Here is a 13,000-nt window from a genome sequence, read left to right as displayed (position 1 = left end):
GCTTGGCATGTATTTGGTTCAGATCTCATTGTCCAATGCCTACGTAATTTACCCAAGTACAGCACCAGAGCTTCAGCTCACATTTCTTGATTTTCAGATCTCTGTGATCTCCAGCCTTTTGTTCAATACACAAGGAGTACCAGAGACAGAAAGATCAGAAACTGTGGCAAGGCTTAGAATGGCATTTTGTTTATTTTATGTTACCTATTTCTAAAATCCTTATTTTGTGCAGATTCAGAAAGCATATACTTTTGCTTGGGTGTCTCATTCTTTGGTGGCGTTCTGGGCACATGAAATCTGGGTGGGTGCTATAGGCTGCACAGTTCAAAGTAGAAAAGTCAGAGTGGCCTGGTGTCAGTCTAGGGCATGTAAACATCTGGACCTGCGTGTAAAGGTGCACATATTTGATATTTTAACTCAGGACACTCCAAGGAATTCAGAAACACTCTTTTTTCAACAATGAAACTAAAGCTGTCAGATTCAGACGTCCAAATATTGTGACAAACAAGTGATTTTTACTACATATAATGGCATTCTCAGATTGCAAGAGGATTATGGGTAACGGACCATTAAAGCGAGCTGTTATGTTACCTATTTCTAAAATCCTTATTTTGTGCAGATTCAGAAAATATACACTTTTGCCTGGTTATCTCATTCTTTGGTGGCATACTTGGCACATGAAATTGGGGTGGGTAATATACACCAAGGGCTGCATAAATCGAAGTGGAAAAGTCAAAGTGGCCTGGTGTCAGTCTAGACTCGAGCATGTAATATCCCCAAAACGAATAAAACAATTCACACAAAGACAGGCAAATCGAGCAACTAAAAGTCTCGAACATCTTACATCAAACATCAGGATTTTAGGGACTAAGGATGATTTAGGTATGATACAATTTATGAAAAAGTTGAATTTTGCATACAATAATAGCTGTATTTTTGACTAAAAACCCACAAAAACTTGTCACCAATGAAAAGTTCACACTGACAAAACAAAAACAAAAAAAGTAGTTTGCCTGCGTTATCTTAAATGGAACATATGGTAATTTTGGTGTAAAACAGCTGACTCCCAAAATTCTTGCAGCACAGAGTATCAAAGGGCCTCAACATACAAGGGGTTAAGATGCAGGTTTGGAGAGATGTAGGAAACAATGGATCACACTCCTGAAGAGTTCCTGTTTTAAATACAACACAGACCTTGGAGGACCATGTGTAAGGGAAACCTCTGTCTGGCTACACCCAAATGATATTTATTTTTAGTAGTAGATTTGCAACATAATCTGTTGCTAAAAATAAGCATGTGTTATAAAGGGACACCTGTGTCCATTCTGGGCTACCTTTTCCTCTCTAGCATGAAAGTGAGCTATTAAGAACTTAGGCCTTTCTCTATAGGCTACAACTGATGGGGACGTTAGTCCCTTTATAAAAAGGTATGCTTTGTTGTTAAAATGTTTCCCTCTCTGTCAGATGTGGCAGAGGCTGATCCTGATGCAGACTGCCGGGGTCTGGCGGGGCAGAGCCTGCTGCTGCTGGAGAAGATCCTGAAGAAGAGTATAGGGAGTCCTTCTCTTGGACCCAACGACAAGGCCCTGCAGCTTTGAGGAGCCATGCAAGCCAGGGGACGCAGCCAGTCAACTGGCCGCAAGGGAGCGATTGAGTGAGGAAGAGCAAGAGGCTTGGAAGTGCTTGAAGAGCTGCCAGGTCACACTCGCAGGATGTCACATCTGGAACAGCCTGCATAAGCAGGGGAAGAAGGTGGGCTGCCATCCTTGGTACAAACTCAATGGATGAAATATTTATAGACTTGGCATACGCAAGGAGTTGCCAAAAATACTCACAGGGAAGGCGGTTTTTGTTTGTTTTAGATCCAATTGTTTTCCTGCCCTTCCAGTTTTGTACTTAGGTTGTTGCAGGTGTGTTTGGGGAAGTTGTATAATAATTTAAGGCTATGTTCCCCCATTACCAAAAATAAATCTTTTTTTCCCCTTAACTCTTAAATATGTGCTTTCATATCAACAGAGTCGGAGGATTCAGCTGTGCTTAACAACCATTTGTAAGTTGCACGTGAAGGTTTTGTATACCAGTTATCAGATCAAGGTCCTGATTAAAAACATAGTTTGGGCTCCTGAATCGTTAAGCTAATTAAGGACCTATCTTAAAAGGTAGAAGGGTTCTGTTGAAAAAGGAGAGAGACTAATAATTCAACAATATTTATTTTGTATCAAAATAGTCAACATTTCTACAAGATTTCATTTATAAAAGTAATCAATTTCTTTCTGGAAGTTTTATGAAAAATGGTAATATAAAGTCTTAAAACAGCTGAATAAACATAAAATTAGAGGGATCATATAAAAAAGTACATGGATATCAATATATAACAATATGAAATTCTTTAAAAAAGAACTATATGTAACAAGGTTCTCAACCTTTAAAAATGTAAATACAAAGTCTTCTGTACAGGGGATTTAAATAAGTCTTTGAATCAGTTTATTTACAGCAGTGATTTGGTACTGTTACTACTGAAGCTGTGGTAGGAACCTGTTTTTCCTGAGATCTGTTACATTTGTGGCTGGTGTGTCAGCTTGATAAAGAGGCACCCAGTCTACTCTGCTAAACACAATCTGCTGCACATGCTACCTAATGATAGGTGCATGCATGGACTTCCTATGTGTTTTAATTGTACAAGTTCAGGGCAAGAATTTAGGTTATCTTTTGTTGGGCTTTTGGACTGATAGCCCTGAGCAGTTTTTATTTTTCCTTCTGATCCTGAATAGAAATTTATACGTAAAGCCATTGATACAGGTCTTTCTAGGGTGGTTTGTTGTCTAATTCTTGGTGTCTTTCCACTGTATAACATTTGTATTTGTGTCAAGTTTAGCGTTTGTAAATCTTTTCTAATAATGTTAAAAAGACGTGGATCAAATCGAATAAGTACTACACTGCGGTACCTCCCAGACTGAAATCGTAATTTACATTTCGTTTTTTGGGGACACCTGCTGTGTATTTAATGGTTTTGGTTTCTGACTCAGCTCTTGCATGTTGTTAGCCTGCACTTTATGTTTCAGTGTGATTTCCCAGTGCCTGGTACATCACAGCTCATGGAGGTAATCCAGGCTAGCTGCTTTGGACTGCTTCATACTGTGCGCCTGTTTATCTGTTCTAATAAACAGGCACTTCATGAATCAGAAACTGTCCGAGGCCCTTTGTATTTAAAGCTGTTGTGGTGTATGGTGCACCCTAAACATCCGTGCTGCTGAGACAGGGTGCCAGTGCCATTTAATCTCCCAGGTGTGTCTCCACGGCTTCCTCCTCCACCATCTCCCCCTCCTCCTCCTCCTCCCCCTCACTGTCTCTGTGCCCTCGAACCAAGCCCCCTCCTCTGCTCAGGGGCACCCCCACAGCACGCTGCATGGCCTCCAGGCTGCGCTGGCTCACGTAGTAATTCACATTGAGGGAGGGCAGCCGCTTCCTCATCTCCTCCAGAGTGCGGTAGGCCTGGGGAGGAGAGCACAGGGTATCTCAGACTAGGGATGAAATTATTTTTTGACAGTACGACATATCACGTTTACAAATAAAAAGAAAGTAAGGACTTGGCATTGGTTTAAAATGGAATTGGGAATCGATTTTAAAAACAGCAATTCACACCAACCCTGTTCATTACAGCACTCTCCCTCCTCAAGAATCCCCAAGTGTTCAGGTGCATTTATCACAACAGCACGCCCTAGTGGTCAGGGGCGTTCATGACAAACGCATGGCAGACACTCACCACCTGGAAGCTGCCCTGCTGGCAGTGATGCTCCACCAGGAAGCCGTATACATCTCCGATGCGGACGGCGGGGTCAAGGTCAGGTTCCTGCAGCAGAGCTTCGCACAGCCGCACCGCCTCGCCAGGGTCCTCCTCATACAGCCTGCATGGAACAGATATCTGAGCAAGAGCTGCACAAGAACATCGGTACTACAAGAAGTCTAAAGAAAACCCACTGTGGGTGAGCAGCTGGAATCCATAGAAACAAAAATACAACAAAGTAAATACTACAACGCACTTTCCTGACAAAGGCTGCCCTCTTCGGATACTAAATAATTAATACAATTATCATTTTTGAAATCTCTTCAATATACCAGATGAGGAAGTTTGAGTCGGTCACTTTGCTAAAGACGAAGATATCCCTCCTCTTGCAGTGGGGGTTCAAAGCAGGCGTTTACCTGCGTGCCTGGACGAACTTCTTCACCAGGGTGAGTTTGTGCTGCAGCTCGACCAGCCTGCCCTCCTGTTCCTCTGCGCTACGAACCTTAGCCTTGCTCAGGCACTTGTAAGCCTCTGTCAGTGCCCCCAGAGCCTTCTCATAGTTCTGGTACTCGTCTATCTCCACCTGGGGGCAAACAATTAAACATCAGGAGGGTTTAACAGATCAATAATGGAAAATAAAGCTCTTTGTATTTCTTTCAGGTTGGTTGATATTGCACCCCAGTCTTGCTATATGTTTTACATACACTTTTCTACCAATGTCCTAATGCAAGGTTGTCAGATTTCTATGCTTGGGAGTTGCATCAAAAACATTTATATTATCGGATAAGAGTCAGTGGTCAGAAACCTTGTTCTTTACATATATTGGGTCCCTGTCCTGACCTGTGCACATGCATTGTAGAAGCCTGCTAGGAGGTCGAGAGCCCGGCCCTTGGTGTAGAAACTGATGATGTTCTTCATGATCTCGGGGTTCTTGCGCCAATCCAGAGACTGCAGGTAATTGGCAGCCATAATGTAAATCTCCTTCTGCCGAGAAACTCCAGCAAAGAATACAATCTTGTCTGTGTCTCCTGACTTGAGGAGCGCCCTCATTGCCTGTAAGAGTTTAACACGCCATCAGAACTGAGAGACAGGGATCGCCCAGCTTATTGAAATATTTACATTTATGCAGTGCCTATGCAGAATGCAAAATTAAACATAAAGGGCAAGTGCAGTTTATCACCACCTCTCTGATTACGGTCTACTGCAGATACTGTATAACAATGTTTTATAATTTCAAGTGTATTATTGACAAACGTACATGCAGAACGGCTACATTCTGCATAGCAAATAGCTCCATAGGCATTCAGAAAAAGTCACTGTACGACACTTAAAATATATTTACATGGCTGGAAAAAAAAAAAAAAAAGCTAACTGGATCTTCTTTTAGAGCAAGGGTTCCTGATGAGCCATGAAATTTCCAGGGACACACCATGGAGAACATACGAAGATCCAAATTAAAAAAAACACAGTAATTAGTCACGTATCCAACTGCGATGGGACCAGAGTAAGGGTGAATATGTAAAAAGGCAGATAAATGAATCCTGCTTTAAATACCATTATAGACAGCTGTAACAATTACTATATTGGCACAATTATTGTTTTGAGATTCAGCTTTTATTAGGGAGCTCCCCTAAATCCCTTGTTTAGAAAGATACAGGGTATTAATGCTTGTGACAGAGTATGCGTCTGCCGTGTGGGTGCGTGCATTCACTGCTGAGTGACAGGCAGGAGATCGAGAAGGAGGTTGAAGTTGATACGTGCCGCAGGCGAACAGGATTTATTTACATATCACCTCACTGAACAGCTCATGTGACACTACCAGCATTGGCAGTGCATAGAGCTCATACAACACAGTGTACGAAAACTTTGGTAGGATCTACAATCTCTGAACTAATCTCTGTTCAATAATAGACTACCGTTGCTGAAGAGGTTAGTTAGGGCAGATACGCGACAGATTATTGTATTGTAATTTGTGAAAAGCATTGTATTGGAGTTTTTTCAAATTAAAAAAACTGCTCGGCAGTTTGTGGAACATACAGATATCTGAACCCAGGGTTTGGAAAACTCTGTGTGCGAGGCCTTGGGGAATAATTTGGGAATAACATGTCTGGGTGTCCCCCTCACTTTGAGCTTGTTGCAAGCCTGTGTGTATTTCTTGGTGGCCAGGTGGTAGTTGCCCTGCCTCATGCAGCAGTCTGCAATGCGCTCCAGCAGCTCCCTGCGTGCTTCCTCAGGCAGGTCCTTTGAGTCCTGAGTCACTGTCATCCTCTCTGCCAGCTCCTCCGTGATCGTCAGGCTCTGATCCAGACACAGCTGCAGGGCCTCGTGGTACTGGGGGAGACATCCAGCAGACAGCTCATTTCATCTCCATTCATTAGGTACGCAACTGGGAGCCAAATCATTGTTTTAAATCTGCATTCTTTTCCAGAAGTGTGCGTCAATGCGTTACCTTCTTGGCTGCCACCAGGAGCTCCACTGCCTTCTCGTACTGGCTGTGCTCAATGAAGAAGTCTGAGCAGCGGGCGAGCAGCGCTGGGTCTGAGTTCTCATCCAGGTCCTCTGCAATCAGCTGCAGGGCTCCAAACTGCTGTGTCGCGAAGGCCAGCTCCAGAGCCTTGGAGAAATGTCCAGCCTGCCAAAACCAAACCAGTCATTTACCGCTTTATTATATCTACTTATTCTATACTGCGGTTTTTCATCACCAGGCTGTCTATTTCTTCCTATTATTTCTATTCTTCCTAATGAACTGAAATCTCACTGATATCTGTACAGTTAATGTGCAAAAGAACAATTTTTCATGCAGATCTGTGGGTTACCCCTGCCTATTTCTGAATCTGAAATGATCATGATGCACCTGGAAGCTGACTGCATCTACAGCATTTACAAAGGTCCTCTAGAATTCATTATTATTCACTACTGTCTCAATGCAGGTGGTTTGGTCCTTAAAAATTGTGTAAATGACTGCAGAGCTTGTATGTGTGTGTATATATATATATATATATAATATTAAAATCACATATTCTGACACAGTGTTTTAGTGTGTGAGTTCATGTGACCAGTACCTTGTGATACAGCATCACTGCCCTGTCCATGTGGACTCCCTTCTCCTCATAATAACAGGCTGCCTCCATCATGTCCTCTGGATTGCTGAGTAGAGCCAGGTTCATCAGCTGGTCATCCAGTCCATTTTCCTGCAGGAACAATCATGTATTTAAAATGTATCACAAAGCCAACATTATAGTTCTGTTGTATGGTCCATAGATGCTGCATATTGCTCTTTCATGGTTTACATATGTAAATGTATTTTACATACTACAAAATTTACCACTTTTCAAATATGATCAATACATTCCATTTTATGATATGAAGTTTACTCTGACCTTTTGCTTGTACATGCAATAGTCTCAAGTGTGATTTTTTTTTTCCTAACCACACATTGGTATTGCAAACAGCACTGCATCTGATGTAATATTCGCAAAATTAATTGATTTAGATTTTAGTCCTTTATACCCATGTTCAGGAATAGCGATTAGTTTAAACATTCGTAGGGTCAGAAAGGGGAATTGTCCGTCCAAAGTGAAGTGGTAAATTAGAGCTCAGAGCGGTGCATTGCTCTGTAAATCACATTAAGTGGATTTATTGCAAGCCACACTATGTGAACCTTGTAAATGCACTCTCTCATCCGGCTATCCTTTGGTTCAAATAAAATGGTTGTACGGGGTTTGGTTCAAGGCTGATAATACATAATATTCACGTAAAAGGGAAGCTGAGACTTCAACTGTTTTTAAATCTAGATTAAAAACATTTATTTATTTTTACTTCTGTTTTATTGTTTTATCTGTGTTAAAGAGCGCTTTGAGGTCCTTTGATGAAAGGCACTATATAAATAAATATTGTACTAAAGTAAAGAGCATCAAGGGTAAACTCTTCTCCTACCCAAATCACACACAAAACAGATGCAGGTGAGCAGGGGGGCCCTCTTTACCTTGCACAGGCGGATGGCGTTGTTGTAGGCCTGTGCTCGTGTGTAGAAGTGCACAGACTGCTTGATCTCATCCTGGCTCTCGTACTGCCGCGCCAGGTGATAGGATGCTGCACGGTTACCAGTTTCATTTGCAATCTCTGCTGCCTGCAAGGAACAAGCCATCATACACTGATGAAAACAATTCTTTAGCTATAAACCAACACCTAATGCTGCTAAAATCCAACAATGAAGTACAGGTAGTAAAGAATTCATCATCAAAAGAGAGAGCACACCCCTCCTCACCTTCTGAATATTGCCGAGGTAGCAGTGAACTCGGACCAGAGACAGGTAATCCTGGGCACATTCATAATACCTCAGTGCCGACTCCATATCTGACTGGCTCTCCAGGTACTGAGCCCACCACTTATACAGGCTCCTGCGCATACACACAAATAAATCGGGAAATTCTACATCACACAGGAAGAACGACACACACGTTGTATTATACTGAAAGAAAGGGTTGCCCATGACACACGCACTCCTCACTCACTTGTCCTTCATCTTGTTAACATAAATCTCCAGAGCCTGTAGATCATCCAGGAGCATCCTGGGAACCTCAAACCTGTTGGTGTCCGATTTTTCGTAGCTGTAAATGGAAGGAAGAACATTTCAGAACAGAGATGGATACAGCAGACATGCACGAGATCACAATCCAGCAGAGCAGAGATAAGAACATTTCAGAACAGAGATGGATACAGCAGACATGCACTAGATCACAATAGTAGGGTCAGTGGAGTGGAATTGGGTGAATAGTAGACAATGTTAGGTTATTATCATAACCCTGATTCCCTGAAATAGAAATGTAACCATTACTTAATGGGCGTTTACCTCCTAAAGACCCCGAAATCTGAATATTATATACCAAAGCTGCTCGGCTGAGCCTGTGAAGCAGTCATGCCCGCCCCCGCTTGAGCGATAAATATTTTCAGCTCAGCTGAATGCATGGGTTCAAATGGAGGCTTCATGTGCATTGAGCGCCACGTTTAACCTCCAGCAAGGAACAATGTCCTTCATAGGCGGCCGAAGACGTCAAGTCCCTTTCAAAAACTGCCCCACCAGGAAGCTTGAGCTCCTGGGGAGACCGACTCAATTTTGACATGGAGAGCCAAAATGGCTTGCCATGTCAAAATTGCAGCTAGACCTTTAAAATGTAGAAGGGGATTCCCCCTCATCAAACAGTCCCTGCAAAAACTGCAGTACTACTGCCATGGGAGAACCCACGGGGCAGTTTATCACCCCAAGCACCCTGTCTCTGCGCCAGGCGGTGGAATCTATTACAGCCTGTTCTAAACACCACGGAGAGGCAGAGGAGGATGAGGAAGTCCCGTGAAGACGACTTCCTGTGTGGGCTACTTACCTGTATGCGTTGTACGGTCTCCCTTGGCACAGAGCCATGGGGTGAGGACGCAGCCACCTCTCTACCAGAGGGTGATGGGGAAGAACGCCGTGCAGGAGTGAGGGACGCAGAGCGCTCTGTAGAGCTGCGGGAGAGACGTTTCTCCAGTGTGCGGTTGGAGTAAGATGCACAAAAGTCACAGAAACAGTGGTTAGTCAGTCCCTCCTTGGCGTGTCATGGCCCCAGGCAGGAAGAGCATCTGCCATGCTGGTCTTCAACAGACAGACTGGCCTTGCATGTGTCGCAGGGATAAAACCCGGGATAATGCAAGTAGAAATGTAGTGTACAGTAAACAATGTACAGGTGTTGCCTCAGTCTGCTTAAAGACAGCAACAGGGCGGGTCAACACTCGAACAAGACCGGCTTGGTACCGGACCGGGGATGTAACTGAACCGGGTATCGGTTCGCTGACTTTAGCACCAGGTCGGTTCAGTACCGGTTCGCTGACTTTAGCACCGGATTGGTATGGCACAGTACTGGGTCAGAACCAGGGTGGTACTGGGTCAGTACCAGTAACCTCTGTCCCGGTTTGGTACCGGGTCAGGAACGGAGCTGGTCGGTGACCTCGGTACTGGTACTTTACGGGTCCACTGGTTCGCAGTTACCGCGGGTAGCGCTGCTGAGCCCAACAGCTGTGCGCGTTTCTGTACAAAAAAACAATTACAGTTCAGAAAATAAATGTCTTGTAACTTAAAAAGAGAATTTTAAATTTAACTCCAGTCGGAGCCAAGCGGCCTGTCAGCTGACTTATGTTGCTTGATCCCTGGGAAGGAGCAACTCTGGCTTCACATGGGTCATAAGGCTGCTGCAGGACGTAACAAACAGGCTGTAGTGCACAATATACGCGTAATTAATAATATATTTTACAGCGTAAATAAAATATTGCGTACATTAATGTAAAACACAATAATTAGCAAACACTATACAGTCATAAGCAACAAGTACTTATTTGATACCAGGATCCCCTATCAAGGTCAGATCTTGAAAGGAAAAATGGCGCCGAGATCTGTGCGCGTAGTTCCTTTATACCTTCGGAGGCGGGCATAACTGCACAGGCTCGGCCGAACAGCTTTGGTATACAATATTCAGGTTTCGGGGTCTTTAGGAGGTAAACACCCATTAGGTAATGGTTACATTTCGTACTTGAAAGGGAACTGAGTGCACTGAATAGTGAGGTACAGTGGGAAGGAGAGGAGTGCAATGGTACGTACTGCACCAGTGCCATGTCGCGGTCTCCCATGGCCTCCAGGTGCTTGGCATAGCTGTAGTAGGTGGTGCGCAGGTGGACGCGGTCCTGACTGTCGGCTGTCTCCACGGCTTTCTGCCACTGTCCCGAGGCCTGATAGAACTTGTTGAGGAGATCATAGCGCCGGCAGCTCTTGTAGAGCCGCTCTGCATCCTCCTGTGGAGACAAGAGAGGCAGAAGGTCAAAATAAGGAATCGTCTGTCCAACAGCAAGTCTACTTAGCTGTGTTCCAACATAGAATAAATCTGATTCTACAGTGACCAAAACCCTCATCCTTGTGTCATTTTTTCTGGCTCTCAAGCTAACACACTGTTGTAAGAATCCAAGCCGAGTACACTGCAAAGCTACTGTGAGTTGCTATGGATACTTGTCCTGGATCAAATTACATATCAAATACAAGTCTTTACTTTGCAATCAGTGCATGGTGTGGGTGGATGTATTGTAACTATAGCCATGGCCAAAAGTTTTGCATCACACTATAGCAGTGGTTTTCAAACTTTGTCATAATGAGCCTCCCGGAGCTATCAGACCTGCAGAGGGCGCATGCGCAGGAGACCCAAAGGAAGAGTCTGCTGCCATCAAGCCCAGGCGTTTCTGGAACGTCATGTGGTGCATATTCCCTGAATATGATATTAATACCTGAACACGTATACACACAAGTTTGTAGAGTTGCAGACATAAGTATTGACACCCTGTATACAAAACAAGGTTATTCACCAATGTATTAAGTGTTATAAATATTGTTTGTTAAAGTAAGTAGTCAATGAAATCTCTCAGTGGTGATTGATGTGGTTGGGGCTGACAGCAGTTTGGAGATTTCCAAATAATCCCCCCTTTAAAACACATTTTAATACAAGATGAGATTCCCTGCTTTTACATTCATCTTCAATCTATGTGTTGTTTTCAGTACCAATCGTTGATAATCGGAAAAGTGTCTTCCGATAATCTGAAATATTTAACTTCTCCTTGCATTTTAAGGACACTAATTGCTGGCCAGGGCTGCAGTTGGTTTGCTGTATATGAAATAAGCTATGTGATTAATTTAATCTCCATTACTATGTAATGCAGTATGTATGTTTATATGTGAAATACTATAAAGTCATAAACTCTGAGGTATACTGTATTTAATTAAATCATAACATTATATGTCAATTTTATAACACAAAAATAAGTTAAAGGGTAGTGTGGAATTTTAAGTATAATTATAACTATGGTACATTACCAGAGAGGCTGTTACTTGCAGAGAAAATGAGTATCTACTAACCCAAGCCTAGTACAGATTTTTATAAGCCCTTTTTACTAACATCTCTTCAGGCAGGTACAACCAATTTCAGACATCATCATCATCATCATCATCATCATCATCATCATCATCATCATCATCATCATAATAATAATAATCCAATTGAAAGCATTTTCTAAATGTATGCAAAGCTACATGGATAAATATCTTGGGTCATATTGGCCTGAAGCATTATGTTTGTTTACAAAATAATTTCTAAAACATCATCAAAGGGTTTCTTTTCTGTTTATAAGACAGGGGTAACATACAAAACTGGACAACATGTATTCACTTTAATTACTTGGTAAGTGAACTACAAGTGCTTAATAATTTAAATTAAATTAGGCCTTAATATAAACTCGGTGCACATTTTAGTTCAGAGACAGAGAAACTATATAAAATAGGTTGTATAAGAATAAATTATTTAAATCAATTATTTAAAATTGCGATTTAAAAATTGACTTGATTTAAATCAGCTAACCCTGCTTCAAAGCTAATTTCATGAAATGCGAGACAGTAACACAGCTCCTAATCAAAGGAAAACTTTTTTATTATCGATCCTCATTGCAAAGAAACAAGTTACATGCAGATTGGTTTAAATTCACTCTTGATGTAGCGAGCACCAGCATTTGCACAGGCTGTAATTACATTTCACAGCAGTGTCACATCAAAGGTATTTTATCTCGCTAACATAATGAAATTGGAACCACCGACCGAATATGAGTTGTTAGAACTTCTCGATGATCGATCCCGAGTGAAAATGTTTTTATTATTTTTTTAAAACATGTTTTAATTAGGACGTACCTGGTACGTTAGGCCGCACTGAGTGAGTGTTTTTTAGGACGTGCCAGCAAGGCAGCAGAGAAGGGGTTAAAAAAACATCGCTGGAAAATAAGGAATATGTTTAGTTTAGCTTTAAGATTGTGGTGATCCGTGACCATGTAGAATTAGGAATCAGACATCATTGATGCGAGTCAATACAAAGCCGGCATAATGAAAGTTCTTACCAGCATCCCGAGCTGCGTGGCGAGGACAGCGACCCTGGCATCCAGTTCTGGCTCTGCCTCAGCCTCTCTCAGTGCCCGGGCTCCCCGTGCGTGTCCCATGTTCCCCAGGCAGACTCGCGCCACGTCCAGCCGCCTTGTCTTTACACACATGCGTGCCATGTTCTCCCACACCGCCTCACTGTAGCAAGAGAGAGAGAGTGACACTTATATCCATAACTATAGGTATCGAATTCCAGCCAACTTGCTGAGTAAAGGTAGAGT

At 42.7% G+C, this 13,000-nt stretch overlaps 2 protein-coding genes across 7 annotated transcripts in view; one reads left to right on the top strand and one right to left on the bottom strand.

Annotated features, from left to right (window-relative positions):
* telo2 (TEL2, telomere maintenance 2, homolog (S. cerevisiae)) overlaps positions 1-1,987 on the top strand; it is a 30,998-nt gene extending 29,011 nt beyond the window's left edge. For all 4 annotated transcript variants that reach the window (XM_059035649.1, XM_059035647.1, XM_059035650.1 and 1 more), the window contains exon 21: positions 1,465-1,987. In XM_059035649.1, coding sequence (XP_058891632.1) covers positions 1,465-1,598 — 134 coding nt within the window. In that variant the 3' untranslated portion in view covers positions 1,599-1,987. The remainder of the gene's footprint in view (positions 1-1,464) is intronic.
* Positions 1,988-2,088: 101 nt separating this feature from the next.
* LOC117417919 (intraflagellar transport protein 140 homolog) overlaps positions 2,089-13,000 on the bottom strand; it is a 40,185-nt gene continuing 29,273 nt past the window's right edge. For all 3 annotated transcript variants that reach the window (XM_059035645.1, XM_059035646.1, XM_034030326.3), the window contains 12 exons: positions 12,740-12,917; positions 10,416-10,606; positions 8,299-8,394; positions 8,052-8,184; positions 7,770-7,913; positions 6,847-6,975; positions 6,234-6,416; positions 5,909-6,115; positions 4,625-4,837; positions 4,201-4,367; positions 3,764-3,905; positions 2,089-3,492 (listed from right to left, as the gene is read on the bottom strand). In XM_059035645.1, the coding sequence (XP_058891628.1) occupies positions 3,274-3,492; positions 3,764-3,905; positions 4,201-4,367; positions 4,625-4,837; positions 5,909-6,115; positions 6,234-6,416; positions 6,847-6,975; positions 7,770-7,913; positions 8,052-8,184; positions 8,299-8,394; positions 10,416-10,606; positions 12,740-12,917 (2,002 nt within the window). In that variant the 3' untranslated portion in view covers positions 2,089-3,273. The remainder of the gene's footprint in view (positions 3,493-3,763; positions 3,906-4,200; positions 4,368-4,624; positions 4,838-5,908; positions 6,116-6,233; positions 6,417-6,846; positions 6,976-7,769; positions 7,914-8,051; positions 8,185-8,298; positions 8,395-10,415; positions 10,607-12,739; positions 12,918-13,000) is intronic.

Source organism: Acipenser ruthenus, chromosome 13 (assembly GCF_902713425.1).
Source record: "Acipenser ruthenus chromosome 13, fAciRut3.2 maternal haplotype, whole genome shotgun sequence".
In the NCBI taxonomy this organism is placed as follows: domain Eukaryota; kingdom Metazoa; phylum Chordata; class Actinopteri; order Acipenseriformes; family Acipenseridae; genus Acipenser; species Acipenser ruthenus.
This window is presented reverse-complemented; position numbering and strand designations above follow the sequence as displayed.